Genomic DNA, 12438 nt, shown 5'->3' with positions numbered 1-12438 from the left:
TTGTATAGCTTGACATCTTGAGTTGGATCCCCAGAACCCATGGTAGGAGAGAATGAAATCCCCAAAATTGTTCTCTGATCCCAACACGTATACAGAAGTCAGAATTCACACACCATACAAGAAGTAACATAATACACAGAGAGAGAGAGACAGGCAGACAGACAGACAGACAGAGAGACAGAGAGAGAGAGAACAAGTCTTTTTGCCTGCTTGTGCAGTACTCTGTTGAGAATGGCTTAAGGTTGAAGACTCCCTTTACTCTGAAATGGTAAAAGCTTCTTGGATGGTGTGGGCGGTGTTAAGAATGCAGGCCCTCGGCGTTCAAGTGGTGACTGTGCTAATCCCTCAGCTTCAGTTAGACAGACAAAACAGCGAATGACAGGTAGAAGGATGTTATCAAGGAAGAGGGCAATGAAGAGTGCCTACCGTATTATACAATGACACATAGTTTCTTGTCTTACTAAGGACTTGAGGATATTACCTATGTCACCTAGGATGAGGGAAATGTTTGGTCCATGCATCCTTGCATAAGAACACAGATATTTTAAGAAACTTCTGAAAGAGAAGCAAGTTTGTTTGGGATAGAGATCATTTTGGTGAAAAACCCCCCACAATTTGATAAAAAGGAAATGAGCATTAAGTAAGAGTTTAAAGAACCAGAAATGAGCCAAACTTTTCTCTGAACAGATAGATTTATTGACCACAACAGAGTTCTATATACAGTGAGTTGGGTCTTGGTGACAAATGCCTACAACCCCAGGACACAGGAGTTTGAAGCAGGGACCACAAATCTGAGGTCAGCCTGGGCTACACAGCTCTAGGCAACAATGAGCTGCAATATTGGACTGCAGTAGCTGTCACCAAAGAGCAAACTGACAAAAGCCCAAACAAAACAAGTATGGTCCTTTCTAACTAGTATCTTGGTAACTGGTTGCCATATAAATAAGAAAGTCCACACTGGACATTAAGTGAATGACCTAACTTCTGGAGCTTTAATAGTTTTACAAGTTATGTGACACAGGTTCAGGTCATTAAGTGTGACAGGCTGCTGGAGAGCTGACATGAGATGTCAAGAGGCCATTTTGTGCACTGCCACTGTGATGCCATCATGTTTCTGGATCATAATGTTCCTGAAAAGCAAAAAAGAAGATACTCAGCAAACTCTTATATGGGACTTAAGTTTAAGATTAAAGATTTAAGTTTAAGACACAAAATAATAGCAAATTTATATCTACATACAAAAGCCAATATGAACAGTCCCTGTTGAGAAGTGCCAGTCAGTCTGGGCATGGTGCCGCATGCCTTTAATCCCAGCACTCAGGAGGCAGAGGCAGGTGGATCTCTGTGTGTTCGAGGCCAGCTTGGACTACAGAGTGAGTCCAGGACAGCCCGGGCTACACAGAGAAACCCTGTCTCGAAAAACAACAACAACAAAAAGATATGCCAGTCACAGACTCCTGCTGCCATAACCTCTGCCATGGTTTCCCATCCATAAAGGGGACTATATTCTCAAACCATGAGACAAATCTTCCTATAAGAAAAATAAGTAAATAAATAAAAAGCATATATGGGCTTGAAACAGGTGAGAATTATGGACAAGCCTAATTATAACATAAAAATTAAATTAGTCCTTTAAATTTTTTATTATTTTTGAAATTAATGCTTAATCCTACTGTTCAACATAGTTTTGATTTTTTTTCCTGTAGGTTTTTGATAGTGTTGTAGGGCGTTACAATAAGGACTTTGCACATGCTATCATTCACCTAGCCTCAGAACCCATACCCCTAATTTTTATATTTAAAAATTTTTTTTAATGTTTATGTATGTGTCTGTGTGTGCTATATGTACATTCATGCCTGAGAAGGCCATAAGGTGGTAGATCCTGTGGAGGCAGAGTTACAAGTGGTTGTGAGCTGCTAAATGTAGGTGCCGAGAGCTGATGCAGACTCTGGAAGAACAGTATGTGCTTTTAATCATTGGGCCAACTCCCCAGCCCCTAATTTTTACTACATGTTACCTAGTGTGTGTGCATGTGCGTGCGTGTGCTTGCATGCTAGGGTCAGAAGACAACTTCATGGCGTCTGTTCCCCTCTGACCACATGGGTTCCCAGCACCAAGGTCAGGTCACCGGGCTGGTGGCAAGCACCTCCATTTGCTGAGCCATCTTGCTGATCCCGGCTTTAATTTTATTCTGTATACATGTAACACTTAATATTAATATCCTCTTTTTCTCTATCCCCCAAATTGATCACACTGTGATTTTTGTTGTTATTGTTGTTTTTCAGAGACAGGGTTTCTCTGTGTAACAGCCCTGGCTGTCCTAGACTCACTTTGTAGACCAGGCTGGCCTTGGATGCACAGAGATCTTCCTACCTCTGCCTCTGTCTCCTGTGTGCTAGGATTAAGGGTGAGTGCCACCACTGCCCAGCTTGTAGTATGCATTTTTTATCTACGTCAATGTGAGTGTGCATATACAGGTGTGTGTGTAGATATACACACCTATGTACAGGTCAAAAGAAGGTATTAGGTGTCCTCTGTCACCATGCATCTATTCTTTCGATGCAGGGTCTTATCCCTGAACCTGGAACTCCTTTTCTCTGCTAGACTGGAAGATAGCAAGCCCCAGCAATCCTCCTGTTTCTGCCCTTCCCTCAACCTGGGAGCTGAGATTACAGGTTTTTGTGGGGATTCCCAGCTTGTTATCTGGGAGCTGGTGTGTTAGGATCTAAACTCCAGTCCTCAGAACTGTGGCTCAAGCACTCATCTTAAATACTGACATCTCTCTAGCCCCCATAGTTTCGTTTTGTTTTTTGATTCCTTCCTTCCTTTCTTTACTTTGCTTTTACTTTATTAATATCAGAGTTCTATCTGCATGTACACCTGGAGGCCAGAAGAGGGCATTATAGACGGTTGTGAGCCACCAAGAGGTTACTGGAAATTGAACTCAAGACCTCTGGAAGAGCAGCCAGTGCTCTTAACCACTGAGCCATCTTTTCCAGCCCTAGTTTTATATTTTTTCTTTATTTAGTATTTTTATAAAGATGTTTATCTTGGAATATCTTTAACATATTAGAGAATTCTATTCAACTATTCTTTTATGTGTGTGTGTGTGTGTGTGTGTGTGTGCGCGCGCGCGCGCGCTTTTACTATTTTTCTCTTTTTGGGGGGAGGGGGAGCAACCTGACAGTTCGTGACAGTTCTTATCTCTCAGGCCTGTCATGCGGCCTGAATGCCCACTGGTCCTGTGGTTCACTGAGTAAGGAGCTACTGAAGTAAGCAGGAGAAAGCCCAGTCACAGTTTGGGAAGGAGAAAGGGACGTGGGGCTATGCACTCACCCATGGTCTGATTCTAAGCATACCACAGGGATGTCAGTGGGGTCAGAGGTCAGCTTAGCTGCCTGCTGGGCTAGAACAGATATCACTCCAGCATGCTCATCCGACAGGGTACCACGGCCTGCAAAATAGTGATCAAACTGTTACCTAAGGGTCTGAAAAAGAATAGAAACCTATAGTTTAATATCTCCTTCATTATTATTTGTGAAAAAGAAACTCAGCTTATGGCTTTTTGCCTTTAGGTTAGGTACTGACATGAAATGATTTCCCCTACCTGGTACCCAGCTGATTACCTCAGTGTTCTTAAATCAGTAAAGTCATAAATGGCATGCAGTTTTCAAAGATATTCCCATCACCATGCTATCTCTAAGCACCTTCCCAAGCAGATAAGGAAGCCGTAATTCAACTTATCTGATAGTCATAAACTTATTTTATAGGAACCTTGCTGAAACTAAGACATTCAAAGGTATGGATAGGGACTTGTCGAAACTAATTAATTCCTTGTGGGAAATCTGATTTTCTTTCTTTCTTTCTTTCTTTCTTTCTTTCTTTCTTTCTTTCTGTCTGTCTTTCTTTTTGTTGTTGTTGTTGTTGTTTTGTTTTTTGAGACAGGGTCTCTCTGTGTTAGCCTTGGCTGTCCTGGACTTGCTTTGTAGACCAGGTTGGCCTTGAACTTACAATGATTCGCCTGCCTGTGCCTCCCGAGTGCTGGGATTAAAGGCGTGCGCCACAAACGCCTGGTCCTGATAATTCTTTTTCTAAATTCATCCTCAAAGAACAAGTCATTACTCAAAAGTTCAGCTTTAAGCTCACCTTGCCAGCATATGTGAAGACCTGTAAGCAGTACTTCCGTTAGCATAAGCTTGCTGGGCTACTTTCAAATATCCCAAGGATTCTTTACCATTTTTTAGCTTGTATTATTAACTAAATCAGGTTTGAGGTACAAAAGGTAACCAGCAAGCTTCCAATAGATTCCTGAAATAAAGGTAACAGGCTTGCTTACATTTGAAACTAAGGTAGTAGACAATACACCACCTGGGCAGAAACCCTGGATTCACTATTACTATGTAAAAACCCACAGGGCAAAGTGCACCCTGAAGGGCTACTGCAAATAGTAACTTCACACTTTGAAGCTTGTAGATTTTCACATGTGAATTTAAGATTTTCCATTAGTGACTTGAAAAATGCTTTAAAACTTTTACCTTTGCTCCATTGCCTCTGTCAGTTACCATAACAGCAAAAGGTCAGAGCTCTAAAAAGTCTTGTATTAGTTGAAAGAATTCCTGGGTATACCAGTTTCTGACATTAATTAACCTTAGCTATTTACCTTTCTGGGCTTAGTTCCTTATATGTATTGAACATCACATCTTGGTTCTGTACTGAGTGGTTTTGTTGTTGTTGTTTGGTTTTTTTGGGATAGGGTTTCTCTGTGTAACAGAGCCCTGGCTGTCCTGGACTTGCTTTGTAGACCAGGTTGGCCTTGAGCTCACAGAGATCTGCCTGCTTCTGCCTCCCTAGTGCTGAGATTAAAGGTGTGTGCCACCGTGCCCAGCTGTACTGAGTGTTTTAAGCTTTGGAGGCAGCTAAAATATCCTATCTCAACCATTAATTAGTTGTATAACCTCTGGCAAAGTATTTAAGCTCCATGTTTTAATTTCTTTACCACAAAGGGCTTTTGAGGGGGAATATTTACGTTTTACAATGTAAAACACTAAGAATGGTGTGTGGCTGGGTGTGATGGTGCACGCCTTTCCCCCAGCATTCAGGGGGCAGAGGCAGGCGATCTCTGTGAGTTACAGGCCCGCCTGGTCTACAAAGTGAGTTCCAGGGCAAACAGAGCCTTGTAGAGTACATTAAAAAAAAAAAAAAAAAGATGGTCTGATACTTAAGAGAGCCTAACACATATAACTCTCCATTTTATTATTATTATTATTATATACCATTATGTTATTATAGATCATAGCATTATCAAATAACCCAATGAAAAAAAATTGGAGGCTCCTTCTGTTCTGGGCTCACATTGCTAGCAGACAGACTAGGAGAATGGGGTTGAAGTCAGATCTTTGAAATCCTTATTCTACTGACATTAGCTTACGGTTAAGAGTGGCTGTACTAACAGCCTCACCCATCTTCCAGGGTTATTGAGGCAATGAAGGAAATAATATAGCCTGACAGTCCCTTTTCTAGACCGCTTGAAAATTGTTCAAAGCCATTTTGATCTGTGAGGAACATTTCTACCTTTAAAAAAAAAAACAACTGGAAGGCAGGTTGGGGATTTAGCTCAGTGTTACAGTGCCTGCCCAGCAAGCGCAAGGCCCTGGGTTCAGTCCTCAGCTCTGGGAAAACAAAAACAAAAAAACAATTGGAAGGCCTCAGTTTTCTAGTCTTACTTGGAGATAATCTCTACGATCAAAAAGGTTAACAGGAGCCGGGCGTGGTGGCGCACGCCTTTAGTCCCAGCACTTGGGAGGCAGAGGCAGGCGGATCGCTGTGAGTTCGAGGCCAGCCTGGTCTACAAAGTGAGTCCAGGACAGCCAAGGCTACACAGAGAAACCCTGTCTCGAAAAACCAAAAAAAAAAAAAAAAAAAAAAAAAAAAAAAAAAAAGAAGAAGAAAAGAAAAAAAAGAAAAAGAAAAAAAAAGGTTAACAGGAATAAAAGCTAGAAAACAGTAGTAAAGACAGACAGACCCCGTGAACCTCAAAGGGAGACTGGTTTTGAGACACTTACAGCCCAGATTAAGTCCTTGTGAGTCTGTGCACAGTACTCCAACAATGGATGGATTCTTCATTCTAGTTTTAGGAGCACAAGAAAGACAAACAAGATGAAGTGAAGAAATACTTAAAATTATTGTAGTACAAGCAGGTTTTCTATGCACTAAGCATTAAGCACTTCAAATCATCCTTTTAAGAAATTTTCGCCCCCTTCCAAAAGAAAAACTGTGATTTGTTTAAATAAAGAAACCATTTCCTCACAGCTGACTGTGAGCCCAGGCACCTCTGGGCTTCATCGAAGTGTGCTCTAGGATAGCGTTAAGACGACTGCTAAACATCTAAGTAACAGGAATTGTTCTCGGAGGGGGTTAGGAAGCTGAAGAGGGAAGTGTCTCCTTGTAAGCCCCTTTACACTTCCCAATTTTACATTTTACAGAGATAGCCGAAAAATTTAAAGGGATGTCTTTACTTCACAAGTGCGGAGTAAGCTGGGCATGGTGGCGCACACTTTTAATCCCAGCACTCGGGAGGCAGAGGCAGGCGGATCTCTGTGAGTTCGAGGCCAGCCTGGTCTACAAAGAGAGTCTAGGACAGTCAAGGCTACACAGAGAGACCCCTGTCTTGAAAAGCAAAAACAAAAGCAAGCCCGTGAGTGCGGAGTAACGGACAGCTTACACACGCGGGAAGATAAGCGTGTGCATTTGCACTGCGGGGGCTCAATTTAGCGCACCTGGTACATCCTTCCCTAAACTTAACGTTTCCCAAACGTCTGAAGAGCTTCTCGGACCCTACAGAAGACTTCATTCAACGTGACAGGTGATTTGGGCCTCTCTCTCTCTTGGGAGGGAGACTCTTGCTCCAAAAGGAAGCGTACAGAGCCCGGCGAAACTTTAATTTTCGAGTCAAGTCAGGGGTTGCCCGTGTATCAGCACAAGTCGCTCGCTCGCCGCGCCTAGTACCCCAAACATTTCCGCAGACACTCGCAGTCCTTGCCGCCTGTCTCGCTCCAGCTCCCCTGTCCCGAGCGCACGCACTACTCACGTGTCTTCCAAATGCTGCTCCAAAGTCGTCTCCATCCCGCCCGCTGTCAGCCCCAGCCCTGGACCCCGCAGCAAAACGCTTCCTCCTTCACCGACAGCCTCGGTCACGTGACTCGAGCGAGGCGGGCGCCTGGATGGCGTCTCCAGAGGGACCAAATTCATCGCGGCGCTGGGTTTGCGCTCTTTTAAAAAAGATCTGCCTGCTGTGACAGGACGGGTGCTGGCTGCTGTTCAGATGGGGCCTTCAGGTTACTCTCCAGCCCCAGAGATGTGTGCACTCGGGCCCCAGGGCCTCTGTTTCTGACCTAGCACTTGGTCTTAGTGATTTTTTTTTTTAACCTTTGGATTTCGGTTCAAATGACTTCCTGCCCTAGCCAGAGCTGGACCTTGTTTAAGTTGTAATGTAACCAGGCAGGTCGTGCAAGGTCTCCTGTAAAGCAATCACCAAGGAGACACAGGACCGTTGGGAAGGGATGCACACGCGGGAGTAAATGAAGAGATGGTACAGGATGAAATCCCAAGCTGGGTGTTTGGAAAGTATTAGAAGCTTAAGACACTGGCACCTTCTTTGCTCTTTCAGACTAGCCTCGAAGTCTTCGTCCTGGGTCCTGGGATTTACTGACATGAGCCACCACACTTAGTTTGCATTGATACTTCTAATAGCTAGGGTGTTGAAAGTTTTGGGGAAAGAAAGTAGGTGTAAAATTTAAGTGATAATGAAGACTAGGTTATTACTTTAAAAATAACTTTGATTTAAAAAAAATTTTTTTTTTCTGAGACAGGGCTTCTCTGTGTAGCTTTGGCTGTCCTGGACTCACTTTGTAGACCAGGCTGGCCTCGAACTCACAGAGATACACTTGCCGCTGCCTCCCCAAGTGCTGGGATTACAGGTGTGCATCACCATGCCTGGCAGCTCTAATTTTTTAAATTTATATTTCCTTTTTGTTGTTGTTTTAGAGACTGTATCCCATATAGCCTCCACTGCCCTCAAATTTGCAATGTATCTGAGGCTGGCCTTGAACTATTGATCCCTCTGTCTTCACCTTCAAAATGCTGGAATTACACCAGCATACCTTGTTTAAAACTTTAAAATAGGAGGCTGGAAAGATGGCTCAGAGGTTAAAAGCACTGCTTGCTTTTCCCAAAGGTCCTGAGTTCAATTCCCGACAACCACATGGTGGCTCACAACCATCTATAATGAGGTCTGGTGCCCTCTTATGGTGTACATGCAGGCAAGACACTGTACACTTAAATTAAAAAACAAAACAAAAAACAAAAAACAAAAAAACCAAACTTTAGACTAAATTAACCACCCACAGTCCTATCCTCCAGAGACAGTTCCATAGCATACTTTGGAAAACATCCTTTCCATATGGCTGACTTTGCAAATGTATTATTTCTATTGTTTTTTTAAAGCTAATTGACAGACATATGTATATACAGTACTGAACTCTATAGTAGGGTTTCTTAACAGAGTTTATCAAACATAAGTACCTTTCCATGACATTAATTATTTGTTTACTTTGTTTGTGATGGTTGCAAAAACTCCCTGAGTTTGTCATTAGAGCTGCACCTAAAGCTCATTTACTATTTATTAGTAACTAATTAAGTTGCTCTTGTGTTCCCACAGCTCCCCCTACCCCAGTGGTGCCATTGTCCTGCTGTAGAATATTCTTTTTTTTTTTTTTTTTTTTTTTTTTTTTTTTTTTGGTTTTTCAAGACAGGGTTTCTCTGTGTAATCCTGGCTTTCCTGGACTTACTTTGTAAACCAGGCTGGTCTCGAATTTACAGAGACCCTCCTGCCTCTGCCTCCCAAGTGCTTAAAGGCGTGCGCCACCACCGCCCAGCTGGTTGAATATTCTTATAGCCAGACATTGTGCATTCACATTAAAATTTTTTTATTTCATGTGCATTAGTGTTTTGCCTGCATGTATGTCTGTGTGAGGGTCTTGGGGTCTCTATAACTGGAGTTACAGACAGCTGTGAGCTGCCATGTGGGTGCTGGGAATTGAACCTGGATCCTCTGGAAGAGCAGCCAGTGCTCCTAACTGCTGAGTGGTCTTTCATTTACATTTTCTTTTAAATTTACATTTTTGTCTTTATGGTTAGTTACTAGAAATAGATCGTTTGGTTAACAGGTCTGATCATTTTAAAGACTTCTGCTATATATTTATGAATTATTCCCCAGAAAAGCAGTGCAGATCCGCACCCAGAGCTTTGATGACAATGGTGGCGTACCCATGGCTGCCTGCTCTGTATTCATCTCTACTCCTTCCTGTGCTGCACGCCATGCACTGGGTTCTCTGCAGCAGTCTGACCTTTGGCATTTACTCAGTCTGTTTTCTGAGTAAAAAAAAAAAAAAAAAACTAAGTCTGACTTAGTCCTTGAATTTAGATACTGTTCATTACAGTATTGTTAAAATGAAGTTTGCAAGTTTTTTGTTTGGTTGGTTTTTTGTTTTTAACTTTACAGCTCAGGCTTTCCTCTAACATGTGATTCTCCTGCCTCAGCCTTCCTGATGCTATGATTGCAGGTGTGAACCACCATGCTTGTCTCTGCTTCCAGAATTGTGTGTTTGTATGTTTGCTCATGTGTGTCCTGGTGCATGTGTATGCTTAGGTTCAATGTGTTTGCATGTTTACAAGCATGCGTGTGCATGTGCAGGTAGAGGTCAGAAGCCAGCCTCGGCTTGTTCCTCAGGTGCCATTAACCTTGTTTTTTTTGAGACAGGGTCTATCGCTAGTCTGGGGCTTTGGTTGGGCTACCCTGGCTGGCCAGCTAGCCTCAATGATTTTCTTGTCTCCACCTATATCAGCATCTCCAGTGTTGGGATTACAAGCATGACCCCCGTATTCATGTTTGTGAGGTAAGAATGCTGACTGATCCATCTCCCTATCTTGTGGTTCCAGAACTTGAACTTTCTTAGGGTTCCAGTTTATGTGGTGTAATTCGGACTTTGGAGGCACGGCTTTGGAGAAATGGCCTGAGTTGTAGGGTAGCACAATGTGGGGCATCCAGATTTAAAACAGCAGTAGAAAGATACCCTTAAATGAGAGCCTTGGCGTCGCACACCATAAGGCATGCCAGTAACCCCGGCACTTGGGGGCTGAGGGTGGAAGATAGGGACTTCCAGGCCAGCCTGGGATTCATATTAAGACTTTGTGTTTAAAAACACACAGTACATACTATTTCCAGCAGAGTTTGCCCCAGTTGTCCAGGAGAAAACCTGCCCCTTGCCAACGCTATGCCTGAGGAGACAGTATCAGCTCTGCCTCCCTGCCGTCCCAAGTGGTAAAAATGTTACTGAGTTGAGCCTCCTTGGCTTGGCCTTGCCTTTCTGTTTTGTTTTGCTGTGCTGAGGAGCCTGCTGAGCCTACTCTACCACCGAGCTCTCGCTTCTGCCGGCTTCTGGCTCTCCAGACCTCCACAGCGCTGTCCAAACACATATGATGGGAGCCGCGTTTGTAGTTTTAGGTAGCCTGGGAGCCACATAAAGAAAACAGAAGACATTAAAATTTGACACCATTTTGTCTATCTAAAGAGTAATTTCAACATGTAATTGATATTTTTAGTGCTATTTTTTTTCTGCTGTATTAAGTCTTTAAAATATGAAGTATATTTTGCACTTTGGCACATTACAGTGCAGGCTGACCACATTTCAAGGTCTCCGTAGCCTTGAGTGAACATTGGCTCCAGTGTTGTGGAGTATGTCTGCAGGGTGTCTCAGATGATCTCAAAGCCAGAAGAAGGATGAAAGGACGTTCAGAAAGGGCTACAGGTTAAGCCACTTCTTAAGCTCTGAGGTTGGCCTTTCAGGGGAAAAGAAGCAAACAGGAAGGGGAAGGGATTTGGCACATGGGAAGTGACACGTTGTTGTGTCCTGTCCGTCCCGCGCCCCATTTTGCTCCCTTCTGCCCTGCTTGGGTGGGTAGAGGGAAGGAAAGCTACGGAAGTGAGGCTGGGGGCTGGAACTCGGGTGGTGTTTATATGGGGCATCCGACTTTGCATTGCTTTCTGTTTTCTTTAGCATTCAGGGTACCTGCTGACTCTTATATTCTCGGTTTTGAATGCTAGAAGCCATTTCTGGAATGAGGGGAAGAAATCCCAGACATCCAGATCAGAGCACTAGCCTCACTGGGTTGGAGTTTTTCTTGCATTTACGCTACAGGAAGGGATAGAAGACCTTCTCCTCCGTCTCTGCACGTGAGGCCCCGGCGGAGAAACAGAAGCTGGCTCAGCGCTTCTTGGCGACACTTTTGACTTTTAATGTGTACGTTTGCACACAGGGCAGCAGGTTTCCTTGAGGCGGTATCATAGTACTTTCCCTTGCTTGGTCTTCCTTCCCAGCTCCTCTCCCCGCTCTGCCCCTCCTCTCCGTACCCTTCCACGCTCTCGGTATAAAAACTATCAAGTCCTTAACTTCAATTTTATTTTTAAATCTCTCCCCTCCCTGCAAACCAGCTTTGAGAAGTGAAAAGTCCCTGGTGGGCACAGCAGAAAATGCCAAAGCCCACATACCCCACCCGGGAGGGGGAAGGTGGTACCGGGTCGGAACCCCACATCTTACATGGTGCTATTTTGGTGCTGTTTCTTCTGCCTTGACTCCTGCAGTCTTCCTGAGGGACTCAGGTACAGTATTTGTGGACCATGGTGGTACGTCACTGAAATCCCAGCACTCAGGATTTCTATGAATCTGAACCTACCTGAACCATCTAGTAAGATGAAAACAGTCTGAGATACACAGAAAGACCCTGTCAAAAAAAGAAGCAAAGATCTTTAATGGTGGGCCCAGCTGTGCTCTGGATGCAGAGAGACGGCACCAGCCCATAGCTTCTCTCTAGTGCTTAGTTACAGGCCTTTGTGCAGTGAACCCAATCGGCCACTAGGGGGCACCAAGGACATAGAAAACTGCACAATGAAGGCGTGGTGTGGGGGGGGGGTGTGGGGGCGAGTGTTGAGGGGTGGGAGGAGATGTATAAACCTCCTGAATTGGTAGACAGTCTCAAGTATCAAATGTGGTGGGTGGCCTTTGAGTCAGACTCATACATTTGAATCCTAGCCAGGACATTGGCCACCCATGGGATCTTTGAGTCTCTGGGGGGCCTTTGGCATGGGAGCACTATTTTCTGTCTCATCACGGTGTGGGAATGATTACATGGGCTACTTTATGTGAGAGAGGCTGGTGCATTATCAGAGTCAATTTGAATCAGAAAATCTGTGTGTTTCCTCAGGGTAATTATGGTCCAGATGATGTGGCACATGAGAAAAATAACAGCACAAACGATTGCTGTAGGAGAAGCCTATATAGATTTGGGAGAAGCCGAATCTACATAGCTTCATTGTAAGGCTAT

General features: G+C 43.9%; 1 protein-coding gene across 1 annotated transcript; it reads right to left on the bottom strand.

Moving 5' to 3' along the window:
* Positions 1-673: 673 nt before the first annotated feature.
* LAMTOR5 (late endosomal/lysosomal adaptor, MAPK and MTOR activator 5) lies at positions 674-7340 on the bottom strand. Its single transcript, XM_084756830.1, has 4 exons — positions 7088-7340; positions 6063-6124; positions 3337-3454; positions 674-1130 (listed from the first exon to the last, which is right to left on the bottom strand). The coding sequence occupies exons 1-4, from the start codon at positions 7246-7248 to the stop codon at positions 1070-1072; spliced, it is 402 nt and encodes a 133-aa protein (XP_084612956.1). The 5' UTR covers positions 7249-7340; the 3' UTR covers positions 674-1069.
* Positions 7341-12438: the final 5098 nt, after the last annotated feature.

This window comes from Acomys minous (genome assembly GCF_964271855.1).
Source record: "Acomys minous genome assembly, chromosome: 14".
NCBI lineage: Eukaryota > Metazoa > Chordata > Mammalia > Rodentia > Muridae > Acomys > Acomys minous.
This window is presented reverse-complemented; position numbering and strand designations above follow the sequence as displayed.